This window comes from Tetrao urogallus (assembly GCF_951394365.1).
Source record: "Tetrao urogallus genome assembly, chromosome: 2".
NCBI lineage: Eukaryota > Metazoa > Chordata > Aves > Galliformes > Phasianidae > Tetrao > Tetrao urogallus.
Window position 1 is genome coordinate 15394409 of NC_136814.1, and position 26847 is coordinate 15421255.

Sequence of the window (26847 nt, forward strand, 5' to 3'; positions counted from 1 at the left end):
TGAAAGAGCTGCTGCCCCATACAGACGCAGGACTCTATGGGAATTCTAAGTATTTCACAGCGTCTTTTCTTCTGAAATTTCTTTATAATCCAGTTTCCTTCCTATTTCTCTTTCATCATTTTGATTGCACTCGTATCAGATGTTGGATTGCATGAACACTTCACAAAAGCCCACTTACTGCATTATATTCCGCTGCTTGGTTCTTCCACAGTTATGTTCTATTTCTAGAACAGCATCTTCTTTTGAGGTGTTGCGTATATTTTCATGTTTGATCATCCTCTGTGTCTTGAGATTTGTGACACATTTCTGTCTGCCTCTTCCTTGTGCACACTGCGTTGCTGGTCGCTTCCTGTCCTTCCTTCTTGGTCCTTTCATTGCTGGGGAATTTTCTCTACTTGAGCTCATAATTTAATGGGGACTTTCTTCATTTTTTTTTTGGCCTGAAGAAGTGTGGTGATCTTTCATTCTCGTTCAGTATTTATGGTGTTGAACTTATTTAACTTTGCAGTCAGAGTGCTGCAGTAGCTCTCGCTTTTAGGAAGGGAAATATGGAGTATCTTTAGGGAAGAAAGGTAGAACAGCAAAGAAAGCTTAATAAAAGATCTGTGCAGCCTGGCCTACTTCTAAAGCAAGCAAAGAATCTTAGACAAAAAGACAAAATGCATTAAGAAGATCATCTATTTGTCCTGTTTCAAATTAATTTTCTTCTAGGGCAGAGCTAATGTGTATCTGAGAGTCAATTTTATAGAAGAATTGTAATTAAAAAAAATGAAACAAAATTAATTTCGGAGTAGGCTATCTGGAGATCCCTGTAAAAGCAGGGAAAGAGGCATGAGGTAGAATGTAAACACCATAGCAATAAGATATTTTTCTATATCTTTATCTGATAATTTTTAGCAGTGCATATGCTATGAGGAGGACTAATTTATAGATGGCTGAAGCCCTTTCTAACCATCCCCATCTTCTTTGCTTGGCTGTTCATCACAGTATCTTTAATCCTGGCTCTCTAAAGGCCCTTCAACCCTATTGAGATGCTTTTAGGCTTATTGAATGCAATTCCTGGCAAACCCATCTGATTTGTGTTGGATGCCATCCAATGAAAACCATAAAAACTGCCCGTGTTGCAGCTGCTCTCTTAAAACAAGACCCTTTTGCCGGGTAACTGTAACAGCTCTTGCAGCATTTGGCATTAGATTCTCCTTGACTTTTTGGCTGTCAGGCACAAGAGCACTGGACTCCTGCATGGTATAGCTGGTATCTATCACCTTTTTAGTTTGTGCTGCTGACCTGAAGCATGGTTGCATCTGCCAAGTGTATGCATGGATTGAGCTCGGGTATCTGTATGGTGAGTTAGCCTTCTTTCCTAAGAGACTGGTTCTGAATTAGTGGTAAGTAAAACCTGTGAAAATGTAGCATGTACTTCTGCTATAACCTGTATTAATTCTACCATTCTTTACCTCCACCCCTTTTTTCCTCAGATAAATGGCTCATTTAAATTGGGAGCTACTAAAATACTCTCTGGCTGGCAAATGCAGTGCCTAGCAGCAGTCATCAAGGACGAACCAAACATGAGTGGAGGAGGGGAGCAGGTCGACATCCTTCCGGCCAATTATGTGGTCAAAGATCGCTGGAAAGTGGTGAGTAGCTTTGCCTTTGTGCTTCCTTTGGTGGCCCCAGAAGACCACCTCCTCCTGTAGTAGTGTAAGATGCTGAAAGAAGATATTCTAAACACCAGAGCAATATTGACTATCTGGTATTTTTAGAAGACTAAAGCTGCCAGGGGTTTTTAGTTAGGATTGAACTGTTGCAGCTGTCTGAGTCATCTTTTAATAAGAAATTTGGATTTCGAGTTATTCTGGCAAAGAATACTAGAAAAGTGCCTATAAATAAATTACATTACAAAAAGATAATTCAGAAGCAAATGCTTGAGGTTATAACGTAATCTACTTCAAAAGTCAGAAATTCCATAATTAGCTTGTTGGTAAACTTTGATGTTAATTTATTCTAGCACTTTTTAAATTACATCCTCACATATTAAGAGTTCTAGGTCTTTGTAAGTCAGCTGTCCTCTCTAGTGTGCAAGCTGAATGGGGTAGCCATTCAGCAGCCATTTCATCTTGTGTGTACGTTGTGTGGCTGCAGATCTTAATATCAGTGGCACGACTGCCATTTGAACTCACCTTTTTGTGTTCCTTACTGCTGTTGTATCTGTGTCAGGAATGTTTTACTAGGTGATGTAAGAGGATGTACTTCCTTTTACATGTAAGGCTTTCTCTCTATTGCTGGAGTGAGGTGCCTAGGAGTGAATGGGTGGAAGTAGCATTATATCATCACCTCAGACAAAGAAAGGAGAATATAACGTTAGATTAAATGTTAATTAAAATCACATCTGTGCCATTGTGTCCATTTCTGACTTGAATTACTGGCAGTGTTTGAATCATTAAAATCACTGCACAAAACTCTCTAGTTTGAACTGCAGATGATTTGTAGTAGTAACACTAAGGAGTTTCTCTGTGCTGACCAGATGCAGCACAGCTGCCTCCTGAGTTTTGCAGTGAGTTGTGGATAGCAGAGGATGAAAGAAACTCAGAACTGGGCTTCAGCTCCATGTGGAAGATAGATTATTTTCAACAGCCCACTGCAGATAAGATACCATCCTTTGTTAGTGTTACATCCTGCCTGTATCTCTTTGTTGCTCTTAAGAAATTACACTTTGCTTTGTTCCTGTTACTCCCCCATTGCCTACCTCTCTTCATCCTAGCATTTTGCTTGTGGTTTCTCCACGGCCTTCATGGCTTATCCCCTAACAGTCTATTTATTTTTAAGCAATTCAAACTGCTCCTCAATCTCCATGCTTCCTGAGAGCAGATGGAGGATCTCTATTTTCTTTGCAATTAGATATCAAAACAGAGACAACCCCCCACCCCTTCCCAAAGCTTTCCGGAGCAAATGCAGGGAAGCCTTGCTGTGCTCTTGCAGCTTTTGGCTGGGGCACGTACATTTGTTTTGGAATGCTGATGCATGTGGAAGCCAACTGACGTATGGGATCTGAAACTTGTTCTGTGCTTATGGACTTCTCAGGAAGTGCTGTTTGCAGCTTTTAGCCAACGGTCTATCTCACAAACTGAGATTTCCTCAGACCTTACAGTTTGATCCATTGGTACACGTTCTTTGCAAAGCTGACATTAGATGCAGTTCTGATGCTAGCTGTTGCTTTGAGTATATTGATACAGATACTCTTGCCCTTTCCTCTGGACACTAGCTAGTTTGGGCTTGTGCCATTCCTACAGTTCATCAAGCCTCAAGGTTCTATTTCTTGGCTGGGAGTGCTAAAATGTCTTCTGCAAATTATTATATTTTTGTGTGTGTGTCTGTTTTTCTTTCACAGTCCAAGCCAAGTAACTTTGTTCATGGATGCTGCAGGACTCTTTAGAAGCCTAAAATATATCCAGTTATGCTCCTAGAGAAACATTTCAAACTGATTTTGAATTTCTGTTGACACTAAGCACAAGATTCAGTGGCTTTATTATTATTGTGTGAGCATGGGGACAGCTAGAAGCTCTACCAACTACTCTACCTCAGGAAATACAGAAACATGCAGGTGTACTGCCAGCAACAACTAACTCTAAGTGGAGTAACTGCCCTTCGTGTTTTGTAGTGCTAGCTTACACTGTTCTTAAATACTGCAGTGAGATCATGACTCTGCTTGAAGTGTCTGAGAAATTGCATCATTTGCTTAAGGCCAGAAATAGCACTGAGAAATCCTGATTCACCCATGGTATTTTGCTTTGTGTTAACTCAGTTGTGTTGTGAGCCCTCACTGCATGGTCATTGCTGGGCCCCTCAAGAGTATATGCCCATTAGGCAGGTCTTTTGTGCTGTCCCCTTGGTGTGCCAGGTGTCGGTGTGTGATCAGTCAGAACAGGGAGCTGCATGGGACTCAGAGTAGTCTGGCAGAAATATACCTCTGTTGGCCCAAGGGATTGGGTACCATAGGAGCAATGTTATTTTTTACACATAAAAAAGGGGGGTGTTCCTTAAGTGAGTGTAGTTTATTGGTAGCTTTTTTTTTTCTTCTTTTTTTTTTTTTTGTCATAGGCATTTCTGAATTTAACACATAGCATGCAACCTGGACAGGCAGAGCTTTGCTGTGAGTAGTGGATCCTGCTCAAGCAGATGTGTGGCATATTTATGTGGCACTGGGGCCGAGATGCCAGAAGGTTTTTTTGTGTAATTTGTTCTCCCATTGTGACTATCTCTGGCTGGGCATCTGCTTGAACCTTGTGCTTCTTAGCGCTGGCACACTTCCAGTATTGAGCCAAGTTCTTATTTTAGATCAGTTTAATGTATTCCTTGAATTCCTTTCGTCCTCTCTTCCTATATGCTTGGTGACAAATTCTGACAAATGAAGATGTTAGTTCTCTGCAGTTAGCTTGGCAGTAGTTCATTTTCCCGTTGCTCCAAGTGAGTAAAACTTGGCTTTCTGACAATGATTTGTTGTTGTTATTTTAGGAGAAAGGAATGGACAGGGAGTACTTGTGCCTTTCATCAAAACTTAGGGACTTGAAGAAGTAGTCTTTTGAGTCATCATTCTTTACCTGCAGATGTTTTAACTAGATGAAACTTGAATGGTGCTAGAACCATGCAACTCTCGCTGAGGCCCCACAGGATGACTTGATCCGAATGTGCTCTTTCTGATGTATGCTGCTACACTCAAGGATGGGAACTAAAACATGGCCTGTATATAGAACTAAGTCTAGGTGTCTAGGTGGCTTCTCAGTTTGTGCATGTTTTATCTGAGTTAGTTACCCCTTGAGACCAGTGCAACTCCTAGGTAAGTGGACTCTGAGAGTTTGGTGAATATCAGTCTATTCTTTCTTACTTCTTGTTAAGTCAGATGAAGCCTGCTTGCCATTTCTGGATGAGCTGGCCTGTTGAGATGGGCTGTAAGAGTTGTAGACTTGACCACAGAAGTACTCCTAACGGGTAGTTGCAGTAGTTACTGTTTGCCCTTGGCAGCATCTGAAGCATATGGATGACAGCCTTGTCCCTGGCTGAGTTCGCTGGCCTTCAGTTTGGTATTTCGCTCTGTCTTAAGAGCTCGTGTTCTGCTTCCTGACCTTGCCACTGACACTGGGACTGAACATCTCTTTTCCTGGGAAGGTCTTATCTGTATATAATATCCTTGGAAGGCAGACTTTGATTAGAACAGTGATGTCTTATTCACTTGCTAAATAAAAGATCAAATTTGTAATTAAAGGCTATTTTTGCTTTCTGGGGGGTGGGGTGGAGTTGGAGGATTGCCTTGTTATTCTGGCCTGTCCCTCTGTGAAACAGTGCAGTTTTCCATTTTCCCAGTGGACCTGTACTTTTTTCCTGCCAGAGTACTTTTTCTGCTTAGTGGGAAGGCTTTTTTTTTTTTTCCCCCCCTAGGTTCTGAAGGATTTTGTTGTAAGTATCTTTCTGGATAAATCCAAAATGTTAAGGATATATAAAGGAGACTTCAAAGGGAATAGTCTGTGTTTTGTATAACTGCTGACATGTCCAGAGGGGCTCTAGGTATTGGCTTGCTCAATTGGGATGTAGAAATTTTGTGTTGGTTGTCCTGAGAGAAGCCCAGTCTGGGGAATTCCTTGAACCCCCTCGTCAGAGCTTGCTACACCAAGCAGAATGGCTTTTTGGTAACAGTTTACCAAAGGGCTTGATGTGTCATGAAGACTAGAAAATGGAAGAAGTGCTGCAGTGTTCTAAATGGTGATGTGGTCACTGGTGGCATACTGAAAGGACTGTAAGCATGTCTGAAATGCAGCTGACTTAGCTTTAGCTGTCTATGTATGAGTCAAAATAGATACCTGTATTTGGTAGGTGAATCGTTCACTCAGCTCCTCAAACATGGATACATAGCTTCCATGCATGCTCTTACATTTCGGTAGAAATAATCCTGCTTCTTACCTCAGCCTAAAGAGTAGTTGGTCTGATGAAAGGTAGAAGAAGGATGAGATTAAACTATTCCCTGGTGTATAATCAAGATGCTATAATCGCAATATAGTTGTTTAATCAACAGATATCAAGATATTATAATCACAATATAATTGAGAGAATCAAGCAAGGTAGACAATAATCACAAAGAAAATAAGCGGAAGAGCTTACCCTTTGGCTGAGCTCACCAGAAGACACCAAGAGAGGGGATCTCCAGAAGAGATCCTTCCCCTCTGGTAGCCAGCTCTTAAATAGGTCTAGGAGGGGTGGAACCAGGCTCCACCCCTTCCGGCAGCACAGGTGAATTGCCTTCACCCGTGCTCCTCTGGCTGACTCATGGCTCGCCTCAGGTGATCAATCAGAGGTTCAGGCCGTGACTCAGCAGTTCCCATACACCTGGGAAGTAAGGCATGGGTTGGGTGATTCGTGATTACCTATTACGTGATTTTCATTAGACGTTCCCTTCTCTTTCTTGATTTTGTATTTAACAGTTTCCCTATTTATTTTCTTGAATGGTATGTGTCCAGCATACCATGTCCTCTCATTTGTGTCCAGCAGAAAGCTGTGTAGAATTCACCTTAGGACAGTGAACTTCCATAGAGTATCCAAGCAACAAGGAGATGCCTGCATGAAAGCTCTTGACCTCAGCTAAGGCCTTCAGTTGCAGTATAACAACTTGCTCACTAACAAAGAAAAGGAAATGGCTGCTGATTGCCTCTGGATGTTGCTGAAAGACCAAGGAGGTTGGCAGTACTGGTAGTGATGAGCAGGACCATCTGGTGTGCTGGGAAAAGTATGCTAGAGGATAATTTCCATAAAGGAGTGACTAGAATGTATGTATAAAATCAGCTTTCTGATTCAGAAGAAACTTGTCTTAATCTCACATCATCTTGCATTTGTTGCTCTATAGACTTACATGCATCTTCTAATTCAGTTGTTTTTCCAGGTGAGCAGTCTTAATACCTGAGCCTTTCCTCCTGAATCTGCTTTTCTGATACACACTTTCTTTTGTTTCTTCTGAGGTAGCAGTCCTAGGCTGTCTAGTTTGTCCATCCTTAGTTTCCCAGGCTCGCAGTTATTCTCTTAGTCCTGAAGTGAACCACTTCTACCTCTTAAGGAGCTTCTAACAGCAAAGTGCTCAGTGATGTATATTGTACACAAGACCTTCCTACAGATGCTTACAGTGTTGCTATCCTAATTGTGTAACTGTGCTGTTCCATTCACACTGTAATAGCTTCGCATTTTGACAACTTTATTGGGGACTGTCCATGCTGGGGCCAGTGAATGGAAAAGGATCTTCGTGTGCTGGCTCAGAGGTATTTTTTGTAAGATCAATTTATTGAATTTGCAACCAGGCAAGACATTTGGGTAGCCTGTGTCTCCTGTTCAATCCTGCTATGTTATATTTGTTACCGACGACTTTTGTTTATGATGATGTGCATTTTCTCACTGAGACTTCTCCCATCTTCCTTCAAGGTCCTCCCAGGTCCCAAATAAACTTTTTGCCACCTTCAGCTTTTGCTATTCCTTTCTTCATCTTCTTTGTCATTAATATGCCAAGGAACAGAAGATCCCATGTACTGAATACTCAGATATTACCTGATGTGTTACTGTGCTGAATGTAGCATTGATTTGATTGAAAGGTTTTAAATAGCCAGCTCACTTTGTATGAATTTCCAAGTAGAAGTAGAGCTGCACTATAATAATTTATGAATATGTGCTGACCTAGTTATTGGGATGTTTATTGTTTGAATATGCCTGTGTAGCTCAGCAGAATGTTGTGAGGAAAAATAACAAGGGAAAAGAAGAATGGCTCCGGATAGCAACTCTCAAAAGGTTATCCAGAAATAACTTCAGAGATAATACTTAGGGTGTTAATCCTAAAAGTACTACAGTCTCTTGTACCAGCTACCATGTAGAAGTGTTTTTCTTGACCTGTGGGACAGGAAAGTAAATGTTTTTGGTCACCTTGTGAAGAAAATCTTGCCCTTGAGAGTCTGGAACTTTTACTTATCAAACTGGACAGATGCACAGGACAGGCTATGTGATGCAGAAAACATCCAAAAACATCATTTAAACCTCATCAAACATTGTGTAAGATACATGTTTGAGTGTCTGGCTGATTTAAGCTGCCTTTTCTCTTCAGATGTGACTGTTGCTTTTGGAAATGAGCAGTCCTCAGGGCTTCCAGAGCAGCTGCAAACACAGTGCATGCGGAATGCTGAAGAAATGGGCTGCGGTTAGGTTCAGAGAATAAGTGCTAAATGGATCAAAGGAGCTCTGGTCTAGCTATGCTGTAAACCTGAAGTTGTTCCTGTGCAACACAGCGTGCTTTAAACGTCTAAGAGAAACGGAATTTTTTTAAAAAGTAAAGGAATTGTCCTGGCAAAGACACTGACATTTGCAACACTTCAGGAGTCTGTCTTACATACATATGTATATCTATATGCTTTCAAGTCTCAGCAGAAGGAAAATCAAGGAATCACTTTCCAGGAAAAGCTCAGTTTGTGCTCTGAGTGGATGATTGCTCTAGAACAAGCAAATAACTTACATAAAGTGGGTGCAGATCAGATGTGCTGAAACCTGGGCATCTTTAGCTTTCAGTTTGTTTTAGCTTCCAGGTAGGGAGATGGTAGTATTGTGATGCAGTGCTTAGTTTTGCTTAGAGATACAAAAAGCTTCATTTGATGTAGTTTAAAAAATAATAATAACTAGAGATTGAGAATCAGAATGGAGAAGTTCCTGTGGCTTGTGCAGGACTGCTTTGAGTTAGTGCAGTTGTCAGTTCTCAGAAACATGACAGTGAAGTAGCCTCACTAGCAGAGCAGGTCAAACATATGAAAACTTCCTGTAATATTTAGTTCTGTATTTAAAATCTTGCGAATGAGGTTCAAGCTTAATTTTGTTTATTACTTGCAAACATTAATTCCAGCCACTGTAGTTGTGTTTTACTGCAGAGATCAGTGTGCAGAAGATGAATGACAGTTTTTATCTTTCACACTCTACATAATCATTCTGCTATCTCCTTAAAGGGTCTTTCCTTTGATTTTTGGCAAGAACATTATTGGCATAATAGGCGTTACCATTTGCTTTTGTATGTATCACGTGTCATCACTTGCAGAGCTTGTTTTTTGTTGTGCAGCAAAGAATTTATACATAGCACAGTCAAGTGGGCAGCTGGACTTCTGCCTAACTGTGCACTGAAGGGATTCAGGCACAGCACAGACTGGGAGCTGAATTTGTTCCTGCCTGTGCATTAAAGAAGCTAGTGCCTGGCTCTGTGGGAGACAATTTGTTGCCATCTCTCTTGTGCATTGTACCGAATCTCCTTGTACTTTTCTAGTTGAAGAAGATCGGTGGTGGAGGCTTTGGGGAGATTTATGAGGCAATGGATCTGCTTACCCGGGAGAATGTGGCCTTGAAGGTGGAATCAGCTCAGCAGCCCAAGCAAGTTCTCAAGATGGAAGTAGCTGTGCTGAAGAAGCTGCAAGGTAAGGCAAGAAAGCTCTTTGAACTCAAAGATAGAGGTCACTGTGCACGTTAACTATTATAATCCAGACATGCGAATGTTTTTCATAAGTTTCTCTTCATCTAGTTTATATAACCATTAGGTCATGGCCTGAACCAATGATTGAGCATCTGTTGAGGGAGTTTGGCCAGCCCTGGGAGCACAGGTGTGAGCAGTTCACCTGTGTGAATGGAAGGAGTGAACCCTGGGTTCACCCCACCCTAACCTCATTTGAGGGCTGGCAGCCAAAAAGGAAGCATCTCTACTTGGAGATTGCCTCCTTTGGTTGTTTTCTAATGAGCACTTATCCTCAGAAAGAGGTAAGCTATTCCTCCTTTACTACCAGAGTGTGACCAATGCCTTTCTTGGGTAACCTGAAAACTAGTCAGTAGTAGCTATATCCTCTGCCTTGTACCATACAAACCTGCAATGTTATGTTAAAAAATTTAACTCAGAAAATTACTGCATTCTGCAAAGCGTCCTATTCAAATGGGTTCCAACTATAGGAGCTGCTTTTGTTCACTAAGTTAAAATAATAATGGGGAGACTAAAATTGAGTTATTGATACACTAGTCTGTTTTCTTTAGTGGTATTGATTAGATATTACTGATTAGGTGATACTTATTAAAGCAAGTGATGTCTGACTAAGAAGTAAAGTTAGATGGTTGCTCCTGAAGGACTGGAATGGTGGTTGTGTCTAAAACACTGAGCGTGAAGGAGTCTCCATGTAAAGTGGTTCAGTAGTAGATAAGTGCAAAAAGTGCAGCAGTTGCTCTTGGTTGAGGATATAGCAAGGGCTCTTCTACTAGAAATTGAGAGCTGGGGGAGGATGGAAACAATTTTCAAGCCTGCCCTTGAGAAGCTGAGAACTCCTGTCTGCAAAAGTGCAGTTGTACTGATTTCTTGGTGAGGCCAAAGGCAGCTACTGGCAGATACAGTTTTTATGAAAGGATGTTTTCTTTGGCAGGATTTGCTCTTGAGCCAGAGAAATGTCTTCTCGTGAGACAGTGAGCTGTGTACTTAGTATCACTAAGTCTCGTGCTTCAGAGGTATTGTGGCCCTATGTCAGTGCTTGTACCTTTTCACCCTCTAATCCAATCAACTCTGGAGATTTTGTACAGGGGTAACTTTTACAGGTCTTATCAACTATGGGTTAATGTCTGTGTCACACTGTCTCTGTAGTGATTTGCATTAGTTTTGCATAGTTGAGCTTTTACAGGATGAGGACTGATAAAAGCCTTTTTGGAATATGCTTTATTATAATAGATACTTCTATGCTTGGGAAAGGGGATGAAAGTAAAGAAGAAATCAACCCAGATCATTAAGAGATTATTGCTGGTGATATGTGAAAGGTCTGGATGTGCAGAGGCTCTTGGAGAGCAGCAGAGCAGGTGGCTGAGTTCTGAAAGCAGTGTAATGAGAACCTGCAAAGCAGAGATTTAGATTTTTGCATTTAGTTGTATGCTTGGAACTGCTCTCAAGTGAGTGAGTGGTGTGACCGTGTAGAACGGCTTGTTATTGGAATAATGAGAAACGATGCTATTATGCTGGCTAATGTCAATGTATACTATATCCAGAGCAGGGAATGCTTAAAAAGCATGACCTGAAAATACCAAATCAGAGCTAACATCATAAAATGTTCAGGGAACTGACTAACACATTTACTTTTCCATCAGCATTTGTTGTTGAAAATAGCAAGTGCTTGAAAAGCAGCCAGAATTGTATGCAGCGTGATCTTGGTAATTTAGGGGTGGGAACAGAAAACTAGGAAAGTTCACTGGCAAACCAATTAGCAAGTATTAAGGCACAAAAAAACCAGAAGCAGCACAAGTGACTATGCATCAGCTGTCTGGCATTTAAGAATGACAAATTACTTCAGCCATGTTTGCACAAATCGAACTGCTCTGTGAAGAATATAGCTTTTTTTGGTTCAAGGTTAATCCCCAAATGCTTTACTGAAATAAATTATAAAGTTAAAATAAGAAATAAGGTTGAGAGATTTGGGAATCCTGCATTGTGTATGTTTTCATAGTGAGCTGTTGAGGAGAGGTGTGAAGTCTTTCAGAAAAGGAGGCACTGACTTTGGGCAAACAATTGGTGGAAGAGAGTAAGATGGTGATACTACCGTAGATGTTTGTCAGTTTGTGCTTTTCCAGATGAAAAGCAAGGGGAAAGCCCTGTAGAGTCGTTCTGTTCTGATCCCAGTTGATTCAATTTTTCTGGCTGCGTAAGACTTTTTATTTGTGTAGGTGCAATGTCTTTGCCAAAGATAAAATCCTTTCTGGCTTTTGTTGTTACTTGCAAGGATCCTGGATCACCCTCTCTTTCCCAGTCTCCATACTGTCTGGGAGGTACCAGCAACAGTACCCTTTTAGACTGTGGATGAAACGTGATTAAGGAACTATCTGAATCCTCACTGCAGGATGATATTCCAGCAGTCATAGCTAATAGCAGAATCAGTGGCCACAGAACTAAAACACTGGACTTCTTGTTACTTGGATTCGCAGTGTGTTTACACTCTGTCTGCTGTAGGTAAAGTTCTTTGCTGTTAATCTGCACCAGACCTGGGTGCAGGAATCATTTGTCGTTTTTGTTGGGCTTAATTATCTCTGGCTGATCTGTCCCTTCCATAGTTGAAGGAATAAGCAGGACTAAGCTTATCCACAGCATCAAAAAACTTCTCTTGAAGAAAGCTGCCGTGCAGTTCTGAGCTAGTTAGCGTTATGGAGAGTTAGGAGCCACATCAGCAAAGGAAGTTTTTTACAGTAATAGACTTTTGTGGTGTAAAGCAATAAGAAAACAGCATGTAATTTGTAAGTGTAGAGATAATAAAGTAATAGTTTAAAAAAAATACAAAAAGATATTTTTCTTAAGACAGTTAATAGGGAATTATCCCGTTAGTGGTGAAAATCTTGCCTGTGAAATTCAGGAGCTGTTTCAGGAACTGTTTGGCACATCTGCAAAGGGAATTTCTGCACAGATACAGCTTCTCTATCAGAAGAGTACTATTCTAGTGCCAAGCCCTTCTTTTATTACTTTAATCACTATTAAATTATTTTCAAGTGATATAGTTATATACAGTTGTACCACTTGCAAATGGCTTTATCCTTAGTTAGTGTTTTGTCTACTTTGCAATCAAGTATTTTGAAACCAAGTCTGAACTGTATTGTCAAAGTACTTCGTGCAGATAGAGCTTGCATCAGTACAGAAGGTTGTTGATCTAGATACATCTGAAAGTGTTTGGCTGTGTAGGTAAGGCTTTAGATCATATGTGTTAAAGAGGAATAGAAATAAGGTCTGTATGGCGAAGTGAACTCAAAGTTGCTTGTCCAGAGAGCAAGGGCTTCTATGGGGTTGTCTGTGTCTACATTAGTGAGCAGTATAATATGAGCAGATCAGTAAGTTACAGCAGTTGCTGAGAGCCTATGCATCTTCACTGTATATGACTTCAGGACTTTTAGACATAAACAGAGTGTGGTCTGAGAACTTTGCTTTGGTCTAACTTCAGCCAGTCCCTTGGTATGAAAAGTTCTTTTCATCCCCCCATAGTGAGACAATTTGATGCTATCTGAGACACCAGTTGTTGATGTGGACTCTGTTTCCTTCATGATTTGGGAACTACTTGGTATGGATCTGGAATGGAGCTTCTAGATATTTTTGTTCAAAAATAAGTTTACATGACCTGCACCCGCTCTGTGAACTGATGCATGGCAGTTGCAGTGATTTGAGGCCTTATGGGAGTTTGCTTTAAAAAACCCTTACTGGTACAAACCAGGATTCTGAGACTCTTGTTCTTTGGAATCATAAAGGAGGAAAAAATGAGATTGCTTTGTTACTTAGCTCTTACAAGTGACAGAACTCCTCCTTCCAGAAGAGAAATTTTTTCCATATCTTCCGTATTTTTTAACCCTTTGGGGTGTAGGCGAAGGGTCATGAAGGGGATCAGAGGACTGGAGCACCTCTGCTATGAAGAAAGGCTGTGGGAGCTGGGCTTGTTCAGCCTGGAAAGGAGAAGCCTTTGGGAAGACCTCATTGCAGCCTTCCAGTATTTTAAAGGAGCTTGTAAGTAGGAGGAAGGTGGTTTTTGTGTGTTTTTGTGTGTTTTTCATGGCCTAATAGTGTTAGGACAAGAGTAAATGATTTTAAATTAGAAGTGGGAGATGTTAGGGAAGAATTACTTACTCAGAGAATAGTGAGACCCTGGCACAGCTCTCCATAGAGGCTGTGATGCCCCATCCTTGGAGGTGCTCCAGGCCAGGTTGGATGGGGCCCTGGGCAGCCTGAGTGGGTGGCAGGCAGCCCTGTCCATGGCTGGGGGTTTGGCTGGGAAGGCTTTAAGGTCCCTTCCAACCCAAACCATTCTTTGATATACAGAAACTGATCTGCTCTCTCTATGATATTTTTCCCCACATTGGAGCTTTGTTGTGGAGCAACATTAAACTAGTAAAGGGGCATCTTTGAAATACTGACCTGGCTCTTTGGAGTTAATCAGAGTGTAATGGCTGTGTTAAAAGAGCTCTAGCACAGCTTTTGGGGTTCTGGGCCCAGGCTATCTCACTGTCAGTCTGGCTTTCCTGAGCACTATTTCTGTTCACTCACCACAGGATTTTTTTTTCCTGGTGTGAGAGCTCTGTGTGCTTGCCTTTGACCTCACTTGTCAGCCAGATATTTCTAAGCCCTGCTCAGTGTGACATGTTCTTTGTAAAACCCTTCTTCTCAGTGTAACCAATCTCATTGCGTAGGACTCTGATTAATTTTATTCTGCAGTGCAGAGATCTTCTGCATATTGAATAGCTGTGCAAGATGCAGCCTGGTCACAGGCATTGTAGTTTTTGAGTGCTTGATTTTCTTATTACAGAAGACAATGAAGCAGTTTTGTGTTGCTTGTTCCCAATTCACTGCCAGGGATTGGACAGGTAAGAATTCAGTAATAATAATTTAAAAAAAGGAACAAAAGGGACCTCACTTTTTTTTTCTTGTCTGCCACTCCCAATCCCTTCTTTTTCTGTGTGTGACTTGCTCTTGTTAAAACGGTGTCTTAACTCCCTGCAATTCAGTTGTTACTTTTATAGTCACTTTTCATGTTTCTAGAGAATTTTGCTAGGCTGATATAACCATGCTATCTGTAAAGGCAGGAAAGCAAGGCTAAGTACCCTTGGAAGGTGTTAACCTAACCCAGGGAGACAGATTCATATACCTGAAGTATCTCTAGTGCCTCTGCCAAGCGCATTTTGCCAAGTGAGGAAGTCCTATGGGTGTTTGAACTGGCATTTGGATGTCCTGTTTCTCTTGGCATCACAGGAGTGGGGAGTGCTATAGGCAGGGACGCCTCCCTCTGACCAGGCTGCTCACAGCCCCATCCAGCCTGGCCTTGAATGCCTCCAGGGAGGAGCATCCACAGCCTCTGGGCAACCTGTGCCAGGGTGTTACCACCCCCACAGTAAAGGATTTCTTCCTAGTATCTAGTTTAAAACTACCTTCTTCCAGTTCAAAGCCATTTCCTCTTGTTCTGTTGCTACCTGCCCTTATGAAAAGTCCTTCCCAGGCTTTCCTGTAGGCCCCTTTGGGTATTGGAAGGCTGCTATAAGGTATCCCCGTAGCCTTCCTTCTCCAGACAGAAGAGCCCCAGCTCTCTCAGCCTGTCCTCATAGGGGAGGTGCTCCAGCCCTTTGGTCATCTTCCTGTCTCCTCTGGACCCACTCCAACAACTGCACATCCTTCTTGTGTTGGGGCCCCAGAACTGGACACAGTACTCCAGGTGGGGTCTCACAAGAGCAGAGTAGAGGGGCAGAAGCACCTCCCTCAACCTGCAGTTGAAAATATGAAGAATAGCGTGACTGTTACTGCACACACACACACACACACACACACACACAAAAAAAAAAAAAAAAAAAACACCCTTCAAATTGTAACTGTAATGTTGTATGTTTTTACTCTTTTTCTTACTATTTATTTGATTAGTTTAATTGCTGTCTTGAAAACACACTAGGAATATTTGAATATTTAAATTAGTAGATTCAAATACTGTTTTCTAGTATCCCGAAACTCACATTTTTCCATGCATATGCACAGAAAAGATGATCATTTAATGTTTAACTGCTGTGTAATGAATGTTTATCATGAAATTGAAAAGTTTCAATATTAACTTGTTTCTTATTTTGTGTATCTGCAATGTTACATATATATATATCCTATGGTGGGAGGGCTTTCCTCTTGTCATTATTTTTATACATTAGGACATGGTTATTGAGTATAATGTTTGAGTTCCTTCAGAACAGGGGTGGTGAAGGCCACTTCAGTGTATGAAATATTTATATTTCTTACCCCATAATGTTCAAGTGTATGTTCACTTTAATTTAAAAGTAATAGCAGGGAAAAAATCAAACATTTCTTTATGGATGAACATTAAAGCACTTCATTAACTAAATGCTTAGAGGAAATGAATGCATGTTTTTATCTGGCAGATAGTGCAGTAAAATGAATGCAAGGATACTTGTACTAAATGGAGCTTATACTTTTTTTTTTTTTTTTTTTTTGTCTTTTCTGAGTGAAAGTGTGCTTTGCTGTTCTCTGTGCTATGATCTTCATGCTTGTGGAGTGCATGTGTGAGGGAAGAAGGCTGTTTCCTTTTGCCTTAAAGGAAAATATAACAGCTCCATCATCTTGATTGCTCAATAGGGTTTTAACATGATTGGCTTTGTGTGCTGCATAATTTTGATCAACTGTTGGACTGATCTGCAGGAATCCCAAAGTTATAGCTGACTCTCATCTTCCATCTGCTACTTCAGCATGGCATGGACTCCTCTGAGAGAGCAAACAGTTGTATCCTAGTGTCTTCTCCAGCTGGAGAATGAATAAAGGCATCCGAAACCCAAAGGGGTTTATGCTGTAAGCATTTATCCCATCTACGTGACCAGCTGGCTGTATATATGCTGCCTCTAAATATGGCCTGCTTTCTCTACATTCTTATGTTCCTTTTGTTTCATGCAGGAATTGGCACAGAAATGTGTTATCAGCACAGATATGCATATAGTTCTCAATGATAAACAATTACAAATGCAAATATGTATTCTGTAGAATTTTGTGATCCAGAAAATAATAATATTATGAAGCAAACTGATTTATAAGAGAGATACTCAAGAATATAGCTGAAATCTGAAGCAGCCATACGGAGTTAGCGGAGACGTATCTTAAGTCACAGTCAAGTGTATCAAACAGTAGCATTCTGTTCCTCTGAAATAACTGAATGGAGTGGCTAAGTTCTCACTGTTGGAGGATTGTTTTTTCATGTCCTTGTCTGTAGTTTTAAAGCAATAAAAAGTACCTAGGGCACTTGCTGGGAGTGTTACACGATCATTTAAAACAATAAAAACAAGTAAAAATTGTAGTCATTTACTCTCTCTACCACACAGTAGCTCTCATTGCCAGCAAAATAGTCCTTGTTTTGGTTCTTACTTCAATATCCATCTTATTGTGCTCTAAAAGGCAAACCAAAGCAAAGTATGACTTGCAGTGTGTAAATGTAGGAGGCTGAATTGTGCTAGTCTGGGCTGGGGAGTCAGTGCTGGGGTGAGTGGGAGTTTGTGCTAGGAGTGTTCATCATTGTATTGTGCATCTTCCTTAGTTCTGTTTATTAGTAGTCAGCTTTTAAAAGAATATATATACATCATTACATATACGTTGCCTGAACCTAGCGTGATTCAACAAGACCAGGTGCATTGTGCTGCACTTGGGACAGTGCAATCCCAGATATGGAGAACTCATCAAGAACAGTCCTGCAGAGAAGGTCTTGTGGTTCTGGTGGATGAAAAGCTGAGCATGAGCCAGCAATGTGTGCTTGCAGCCCAAAAGGCCAACAGTGCCGTGGGCTGCATCAAAAGAGGGATGGCAGCAGGGAGAGGGAGGGAGTTGTCCCGCTCTGCTCTGCTCTCGTGAAGCCCAATCTGATGTACTGAGTCCAGGTCTGTGCCCTGCAGCACAAGAAAGATGTGGAGCTGTCGGATCCAGAGAAGGGCCACAAAGATGCTTGGAGGGCTGGAACATCTCTTCTGTGAAGACAGGGTGAGGGAGTTGGGCTTGGTCAGCCTGAAGAAGGGGAGACATCATTGCATCCTTCCAGTATTTGAAGGGAGCTTTATAAGAAAGAGAGGGACTGACTTTTTACATGGTCTTTCTTCTGTCAAAACAAGAGGCAATGGCTTCAAAATAAGAGGGGAGATCAAGATTGGATGTGAGGAGATTTTTTTTTTTTTTATATTCAGAGGGTGTTGAGGCTCTGGTACAGCTGCCTGGACAAGTTGTGGGAGCTCTATCCCTCGAGGTGATTCAGGTTGGGTTGGATGGGGCTGTGGGCAGCCTGAGCTGGTAGGGGCAGCCCTGCTTATGGCACAGGGTTGGAACTGGATGACCTTTATATCTCTTCTAACTCAAGCCATTATATGATCATACTTCCCTTCTGCTAATACAGAAAGCATGTCATCTCAAATCCATTATGGGACATCATCTGAAACCACAACTTCCACTCTGTTGGGAACACACTGTTGTTTTTTGAATATGGGTCTTGTCTGGTGTCACTTGATAAAAAGTAAATGCTGCAGCAGCACTTCTGTGCCACAGGGCAATGAACTTCAGAGGTCTAACAAGTATTGTGTAATTGTATGTAAACCGTATTGTTTAACTGTATGCCAGAATATGACATGTATTTCTTCCCTTTTTTTATTATAAAATTGCCTTTAACAACTTCTATCTTTTAATAGTTTTTCACATACATTTTTCTTTTTCCAGAGTTTCTGACAAAATTAGGGTTTGTTTATGCACTGAAGTAGCATTAGTTTAGCTGTTCCATGGGAAACAATCTAATAGGGCAAGTATAGTAACAGTTGTGTGTAAGTCAGTATTTACTGAGTGAAGTTGGCATAACAAGCTTAAGCACTGCCAGTGAACCTGTGAAGCACACAGTTGTATGTGCTACTTAGGTTTTGGTTCAGAGGCTGTGTTACATGCATATGGTGTTGGTATGAACTGCAGTTAGGCACACTCCCAGCTGTACCCTGCAGCATGTTTGAGGATTCAGGGATCCGTGGCACTGGTTTCCACTTCTTGCAGTTTACTTGTGCAGTGTCAGTGCTTTCCTGAAATATGGGACTGGGAAGTAAAAACAAAATTAATCTGTTTTGCAGAACTCCCTGCCTGATGCCACTTCAGGTTACCATGCTTGTTAGAAACCATTTGCCTGAAACTGGTTATTGTCTCATGTTCTACTCTGTATGTTTCTGTTTCTTTGCAGGGAAGGATCATGTTTGTAGATTTATCGGCTGTGGAAGAAATGAAAAATTTAATTATGTGGTCATGCAACTTCAGGTGAGTTCTGTGCTTCTTCTCTCTTTCTGTCCCACAGAGGTGGCATCACAGGGAAGCCAAGCACTGGTAGAAAACACATGGAGCAGAAGACTGTGTGAAAGGGTGTATTGCTCTGATATCCCTTGAGAGATCTCCAGGTTGTCAAGATGCGCTGAGATATTTCATAGGTCCACTTCTCTGTCTAACATGGCTTTGTGACAATTTTCTGAGGAAAGCACTCAATTTAAAATTTTGCTGGAGCTACCTGCAGAATCTTGCGACAGTTTGAAATATCTCCTGCTGAGCTGTGATAGAAAATGCAAACTATGTTTTGTATTGGAGCTCAAGTGTGGTCTCATACCAGTAGCTCAATCTTCTCATTGAAAGAGTGATATCTCTCCCACTTCTACCAACATTGGTGGTAGTTTGGCTTCTGCTGTGGAAGTATTTTCTCCTGTTTGAGCAACATTCATACTGAGTCAACCTGTGTGGCAGATATTATCACCATGCTGCTAGACAGCCAGTTACTTCTTTTGGAGGCAGCCAGCTACAGTTTACATGGGTCTGTCTAACGGAGCCATAATAAAAGCAGGAGCTGAAGGAATTCCTCCATGGCTTGTACAGGAAAATTTACTAAATAAACATACACATCTTCACAGCCAAAATATGATGGTACTGTCACAAAGGCAGCTTTCTTTTTCAGTGTACAGTCACAGGAGAAAGAGGGGAATGAGTAGGGAGATATATCTGAATCAAAAACACATGAGAAAGGTCTTTCAAGGGAGAGAGATTGTCCCTGGTTCAAAGGGAATGCTTTCAAACTAAAGCTGCTTTTTTTTTTTGACACAGTTACCTTGGAAACTATCTGATTTCAGCACCTGACATAAGATTTGGCAGGGAACTTGTTCTAACTCTCTTGTAGCTTGTATGTTCAGGGTTTTGCTATACAAAGCACTACATGATTATACCATAAAACCCACCTGTCACTTGAAGAGCTTTCAGAACCTGCTGTGTTTCTTTATGTATTATTTGGGTGATGGTGCATGCTGAAATGAGAAAGGTGAATTAGTAACACAAAGTAAGTTGCTGCATAACCTGGAAGGTTGTTTTTAGTTAGTGTCTAAGAAACGTGACAAAAAAAAAGAAAGACCTGATGTCAGTTCAGAAACTCTGCCCTTTCAGGATAATGATGACAAATCTGTGCTGCCACTAATGAACTACTACAGAAATTATACAACAGGAAAAAAAAAAAAAAGGCTGGGCTGCTACTTTGGTGATTTCTTTTTTTGTCATTCACACTAAGGAGCAAACATGGACCAATTGCTCGGCTGTATATATATTAGCTGGTCTTTGTTGAGAGTGACTGGTCATGGGACTGGACGCTTGGAAGCAAGATGGATTAAACCAATTTGAAAGACTAAATCTTAAGATGAAGAGCCAGTTGCAGTTGACTCCTTTATGTCTCTTGAGTTTATTTACTTGGGAATTGCAGATGGGTGGATGAATAGATGTCATTCCACTGGTTTGGAGAGCAATCTGCTTTCTCATCAGATGTTTGTTGTCTTATGTTCTGTTGTGGATTTTGTTAGAATACATCTGGACTTACAATGTAAGCATGTATGTCTTTGCAGGAATGGAATCAACTGGTTCTGTAGTACAGTGATATTGAGTGTGTCCTTATAACTTATTCTTGATACATGCTTTCCAAAATAGCAGATGTTTATTCTCAGTGGCTTTGAACTGTTGATACCTGTATTAGCTCTGTGGATTACAGGGCTATTCTGTCATAAAAGATACTCATTTTAAAACCTTCTTTCTTTTTGTAAACCAGAAGTATAATCAAAACTGATGTGGCAGGGATCAAAGTACCTGTTATTCTGGTGTTTAGACTGCCCTATTTTTTTCTAAATTGTCTTTATTTTCATGCTGTGCTGGTAGATTTTTTTTTTCCCATAAGTTTAATTAATTGAAGATTCGAATGAAAATCATATAATTTTCAAATACTTTTTTTAGTCAGTGGATCCCTCCCTGGTTTAAAGCACAATTATTTTGATAGACAGCCCTTCCCATTTCGGCGTTGCCACAACGATGCTGACTTTAACTTGAGCTGGGGAATTTGTGATGAAACCACTTCTCCAAGTTGTTACAGATAGCTTCATGACTTGTTTATCGTACTTGTACTGCTTTCATCTCTGTCTGACTCAGAAAAAAAGTCCAAGATTGTTCTTAATTCAGCTTCCCTGTAGCCTGCTCGTAACAGTAAGGGGATGCTGGGCTTCTACAGTCTGAGGCAGTGCTGTCCCTGCCCTGTATTTCTGAAATAATGGATCAGCTGACTTCCCAGATACTGATTTGGTATCTTCTTGTCAGCAAATACATCACTTAAGTTAAAATGAGGTACATGAAGACCGCATTGAAAAAATAAAGGAGGCATGAGGTGAGCATTTCTGGCTAGCATTTCTGCTTTTTGGACATGCATGTTAGACCTTGCAGCTGTGCAATGCTATGTTTTATTGTGATAGTTTAAACAGTAAATGTTGTATTGATTGTTTCAGGGCCGAAATCTTGCAGATCTCAGAAGAAGTCAGCCTCGAGGGACCTTTACATTGAGCACAACACTGCGATTAGGCAAACAGATTCTGGAGTCAATAGAAGCCATTCACTCTGTGGGATTCCTGCATCGTGACATCAAACCTGTACGTTATTTCGAAAATTTGGCTGCTGCTGATAAGTCTGTCTGTTATGCTTGAGTCGATAAAGGCAGCCTAATGGACTGAACATGGTCGTATTTCAGTGGAGGCAATTAGATCTCCTTGCACACTGCCACTATCTAACACGCAGGCTATTTTCCATAAGTACAAAATGACAATTATATTATTCTTTTAAGTGCATAACAAACTAGTTTTTTACTGGCAAAGGCCAATCCATGGTGGATTAGTAGCTGTCGATCTTACTTTCTCCAGTCAAGATCACCAAAGGAAGCAATCCAATGTTGAACAGTCATCTTGGAGTTCAATCAATTACTACTATAAAAGAATTTCAGGAAGAATATTTTGTACTATGATCCATAACTCAAACAAATGCCATTTCATTGACTAAATATTCCTTGTAATCTTTGGAAATGCAGCCGTAGTGTTGGTCATTCAGGTGCCTAAGTGAGGCACAGTAATTCCAAGCCAGTCTTTTTCTTTGATCTCATAAACACTTGAGCAGAACTCTTTTTGATATATCACCTGTGTGACAATATTTCTTGTTCAGTCTGCTGCTTTGAAAACTGGTTTTGGCAGATCTAATTCATCTGAACAGTTAGCTGACTAGTTGCTAGTGACTGGCCAGAAGTCCTTTAGCAGCTCTTGACTGTGGTTAAGGACATAACTTTATGATGAGAGTAACTGCTCAACTTTCCTGATGTCAATTTGTTTACTAAGAGCCAAACCTAGTGTTTCTCAGATGTCTGAATATTCAGATGAATTTAAATACGTGATAAAGTGGATAGGGAGTTTTGTAGTTGGAGCAGGAGAATGCACATTAGCACCTGCGCTATGAAGACAAGTTAAGCATTTCTCTACGATAGCTCTAGCCTGTTATGCAAGTGATGGAGCTCTCACTGCAGAACTATAGGTGCTAAATCTAGCTCTTTTTTCACAACAGCTGTAATTTTGCTAAGCTAATGAGATTTTTAGTTATTTTGAGATTCCATAGTCACTTAGCTGCAAAGTGAACTTACTAAATGGCAGCGGTTCTCCAGTCATATTTAAGATGTATCATGAGATGTATTTTAAAATTCCTCTCTTCTGGTTTCATCTAAAGTGTCTGGGGCTATGTGAAAAAATTTTGTCAACAAATGGCCACTTTTAGCCAAGTTACTGTTACCAAAGTGATCTTGTTTTTTAAACTTTCTTTTTGTCTAGTCCAATTTTGCCATGGGCCGGTTACCTTCAACATACAGGAAATGCTACATGTTAGACTTCGGCCTGGCCCGTCAGTATACCAACACCACTGGTGAAGTCAGGCCAGTAAGTACATTTCAAGCAATTTTTTCCTTTTCTGTTGTTGCTTAGGCAAGGAAAAACTTTTGTTGGTCTGTTGGTTTTGTTGTTAGTATACTTGAATGTTATACCGAGCATATTGGACTTCATTTCCTACAAGGTGAGAAGCAGCATGCAACTTCGAATGAGTTAGCAGTTGAAGAAGGGGTGTTTGCTATTGTCTCACAAGATGCATGTTTTTTTGCTTTTTTTTTATTATTATTTTTTTTTCCTTCAGGTTCAGTGTGTATTCCACAGGCTAAGAATACTTACTGACCAAGCAAAGAGGGTGAGCCCAATGTTGGCCACGTAACTTCTGTAGCATCAGAGGTCTGGCCTGCTTTAGGTCTCTAGGGATGTGATATGGGGAGCCAGGTTGGTGGATTCATAAAGCTTTTTACTGAGGGGAAAAAAGGCTGGTGTGATCTCTGAGGCTGAGCTTCCTATATGCTGATGGCGTACTTGTCTGGCTCTGGTTTTGTGTCTATTGCCCTTTGTCCAGATTTCTGAGCAGCAATATTTCAGCATGCCTGACTGAAGAGGAGGTAACAGCAGAGAACATAACTTGCACTACCTAGTGTGTGTATTACCTCTGATCCTTTAAAAGCACTGTAATATCTGGGCTCACTCACAAGCGTGCAGTAAGCTTCAGATGCTCTAGTTTCCCCAACAAGTAGCAATCAGAGCATTCCTAGATTTATTTTGAAACACAATAGTACAAGCTTGGAGAGTTCGGGCAATCTCCCTGTTTATTATCATAGGCCGATACTTCTTGGTCTCCTTGTTTTTTCCATGTGTATTAGTTGTTCTGGAAACTGTTAGCAGTGTGAGAGTTAAATTTGGAGAGTCTGTAATGCAGGATAGGGCTGGGGAGTGTGAAGAAAGGAAAGACAGATTGTAGCCAGAGCGGTGGTCAGTGGCTGTGTCTGGTTGGAGATCAGTAGCTAGCAGCATCCATCAGGGGTCAATACTGGAACTTGTGCTCTTTAGCATCTCTATGAATGATACTGACAGTGGGATTGAATGCACACTAAGTGAGTTTTCAGATGGTACCATGCTGCATGTTGTAGCTGAGACCAAGGGATGGGATGCCATGCAGAGAGACCTAGACAGGTTTCAGCAGGGGGCCCTGGTGAACTTCATGAGGTTCAACAAATCGAGGTGCAAGGTCTCGTTATCAGTACAACCTGGGGAATGACTTGGGATTACTGATGTATGGCAAGCTAGATGTGAGCCAGCAATGCGCCCTTGCAGCTCACGAAGCCAACCATATCCTGGGCTGCTTCAAAAGAAATATGGCCAGCAGGTCAAGGGAGGTGATCTGGTCTCTCTGCTCTGTGTTGCTGACACCTCACCTGGAATACTGCATCCAGATGTGGAGTCATCAGTACAGGAGAGACATGGACCTGCTGGAGCATGTCCAGAAAAGGACCACAGAAATGATCCAAGGGATGGAATATGTCTCCTTTGAGGACAGGCTGAGAGAGCTGGGGCTGTTCAGCCTGGAGAGGAGAAGGCCCCAGGGAGAGCTGAGCAGCCTTTCAGTGTCTAAACGGGGGCTATAAGGAGAAAGGGGCTTCAGCAGGGGCTGCTGTGATAGGACGAGGAGAAATTTTTTCAAACAAGAAGAGGGGAGATTTAGATTGCATAAAGAAGTAGTTCTTGTTTTGTTTTACAATAAAGATGGTTGAGGCACTGGCACAGGTTGCCCAGAGAGATGGTGGATGCACCATCTCTGGAGGCCTTCAAAATCTTTATTAGTTGTTGTTGTTTTTTTTCCTGCTCAGGTAGGTTTCATGCTGTTCCCCAAAGTTTCAAGAATTATTATTGTTATTATTATTATTTTTTTAGTACCTTAATTGTTTGCTGTTTTTACATCCTCTGAAATTCATAACATCAGTCTTGCTTGTTAGCCATTCAGGAAGACTCTGAATATCTTGCTAGTAATATAAATGATGGACTTGGCTGTTAGGACATTGTGGTTTTGATTTTGTTGTGTTTTGGTTTAGTTTTTTGCTTTTATATCTTTGGCCTTACTATTTTTGGTCAGTTTCCTATTTTAAAAACACACTTGACTTTCGGGAAGGGAGAAGCCAGCAATTCCAAGGAGCAAAATCCACTGGAAAGTTGTACTGGCACTGTTTGTTGTTGTTTTTAATTATGTATGTGCAATTCACTGCTTGCCAAGTGCTATGGCTTTTTTTTTTTTTTTTTTTTTTTTTTTTTTAGCATCAAAAGTCAGGGAGCCCCACAGTAGACAGATAAGATAGGCTGTTTGCCTAAAATGTCTGGTTCTGATTTTTGGTAGATTAGTTGAAATTTTGATGTAGGATCATTTGTGTTCTCCGTAATCTTCAGTGAGTGTTAGTTCCTCCATCCTCTAGCTTTTTAGACCCTTATGTGAATACTAGTTTTAGCACAATCTCTACTCGTTGCATGGATTTGCTTTCATGGGAATGGTCTCGTATCTCTATCAGTTGTCTCTTGCCAGATCTTCAAAATCTACAGTACAAAGTCTGTCGGAACTTGCATTATATTATAGACAACAAAAGGTTGGAGCCAGGAGGTGTGTAAGGAAGCATCAGCAACTTTTTTTTTTCCCTGTTAGCAATTAGAGGAATTCTAATTCTGTTCTCAGCAGCCACATTGCTTAATATTTCTCTAAGGGTTGCAGAAGTCATTGCTTGATGGTTACTGCTTTGGACAGGTAGAGCAGATGTGCATCAGCCATTTGTTATCCACTGTGTGCTGAGAACTACTTAGGCCTATCTGGAGGCTGTTTCTTTGGCTGCCATCAGCATTTCTGGCATCTGTATCACAGTCATCAGCCTGGTTAGCAGGAGGGACTCTGGCTATTATGATAAGCAGGACAGGCTGCCAGTGCAAAAAAATAAAATCTTGTGGAGGGTTTTGTTTTTCAAATGATTGTGAGGATGGAAGAATGAAGGATAAGAGGGACAGCTGACAAATCTGCTTGAGAAGATCCCAACTTCTTTTCTGTTCCAGCCCTAACAGCCATTCTCTCCTGTACGAAAGGTGACAAATGCTGATTAAAATCTAAACATGTAAAAAACATTTAAACATTTGAGAAATTGAAATTAAAAAAAAAAAAGCAGAAACGTTGCTGCCTTCTGTACTGACAGTATTCCTATAAAATTTCTGCACTCCATGTTTGCCTACTAGGAAAGGAAAATTGGGAAATATAAGTAACTGAGGACAGTGTCATCTTAAGCCAGTCAGAACTTAATCCAGACTGCTGATACATAAAGTACATTTTTCTTCCCTTAATATTTAAAGCAATGCTGTTACCTCATTCAAGACCACTGCCCTTGCTTTTCAAACTCATACTCTTTAGCCTCCCTCAGTATCTAGCTTTTCCACAGGATTGTAGGTTTGTTACCAGCATGAAGGTTCCTGACCAGATGGGGTGGAGTGGTTTGAATTGGGCAGAACCTGTTTGTTTCTCAGTTGTGAAAGGCTTAGAAGTCTGCTTAAAAATAGATAGTTTATGGAAGGAATCTGTTACGTCAGCTCCAGTTAATAACTGCTTTCAGATACAGAGGATATTCTTAGGAAAAACTAGATTTGTTTCACCATTGTGATTTTTTTTTTTTTTTTTTTTTTTTTTTTTTTTTTTTTGCATTCTCCCATGAAGATGTGCATTTTGGGATGAATCCCAAGGGTATCCGTAACAAATTTGACATTACAGGATACTGAGACCTTTTATATGAGTCTAACCATTGTTTCCTTAAATACAGCCTGCTGCTGTGGTTGAGACAGACACAAGAGCAGTCTTATTTACTGCAGTGTCCCATTTGTACAACTGACCTTTGCCATGAAGCAGTGAACTGTAAGCACTTAGTGCTGATGCATAGCTTAGGACAACCAAGCTAAGCAGCTAGAGAGTGGATTGAAAGGTTGCTTTTTCCTCATGCTTCTGCCAAAAGTGTACAAGGGGGAAAAAAAAAAAAAAAGAATCTTGCCTTCATTTTT

At 40.9% G+C, this 26847-nt stretch overlaps 1 protein-coding gene across 1 annotated transcript in view; it reads left to right on the top strand.

The window, feature by feature from the left end:
• Positions 1-1294: 1294 nt before the first annotated feature.
• Positions 1295-26847, top strand: part of TTBK1 (tau tubulin kinase 1) — a gene marked incomplete at both ends in the record, with an annotated part of 77411 nt that continues 51858 nt past the window's right edge. Inside the window, 6 exons of the mRNA XM_079532886.1 lie at positions 1295-1345; positions 1479-1637; positions 9323-9470; positions 18774-18847; positions 21382-21522; positions 22738-22842. Of these exons, the coding sequence (XP_079389012.1) occupies positions 1295-1345; positions 1479-1637; positions 9323-9470; positions 18774-18847; positions 21382-21522; positions 22738-22842 (678 nt within the window). The remainder of the gene's footprint in view (positions 1346-1478; positions 1638-9322; positions 9471-18773; positions 18848-21381; positions 21523-22737; positions 22843-26847) is intronic.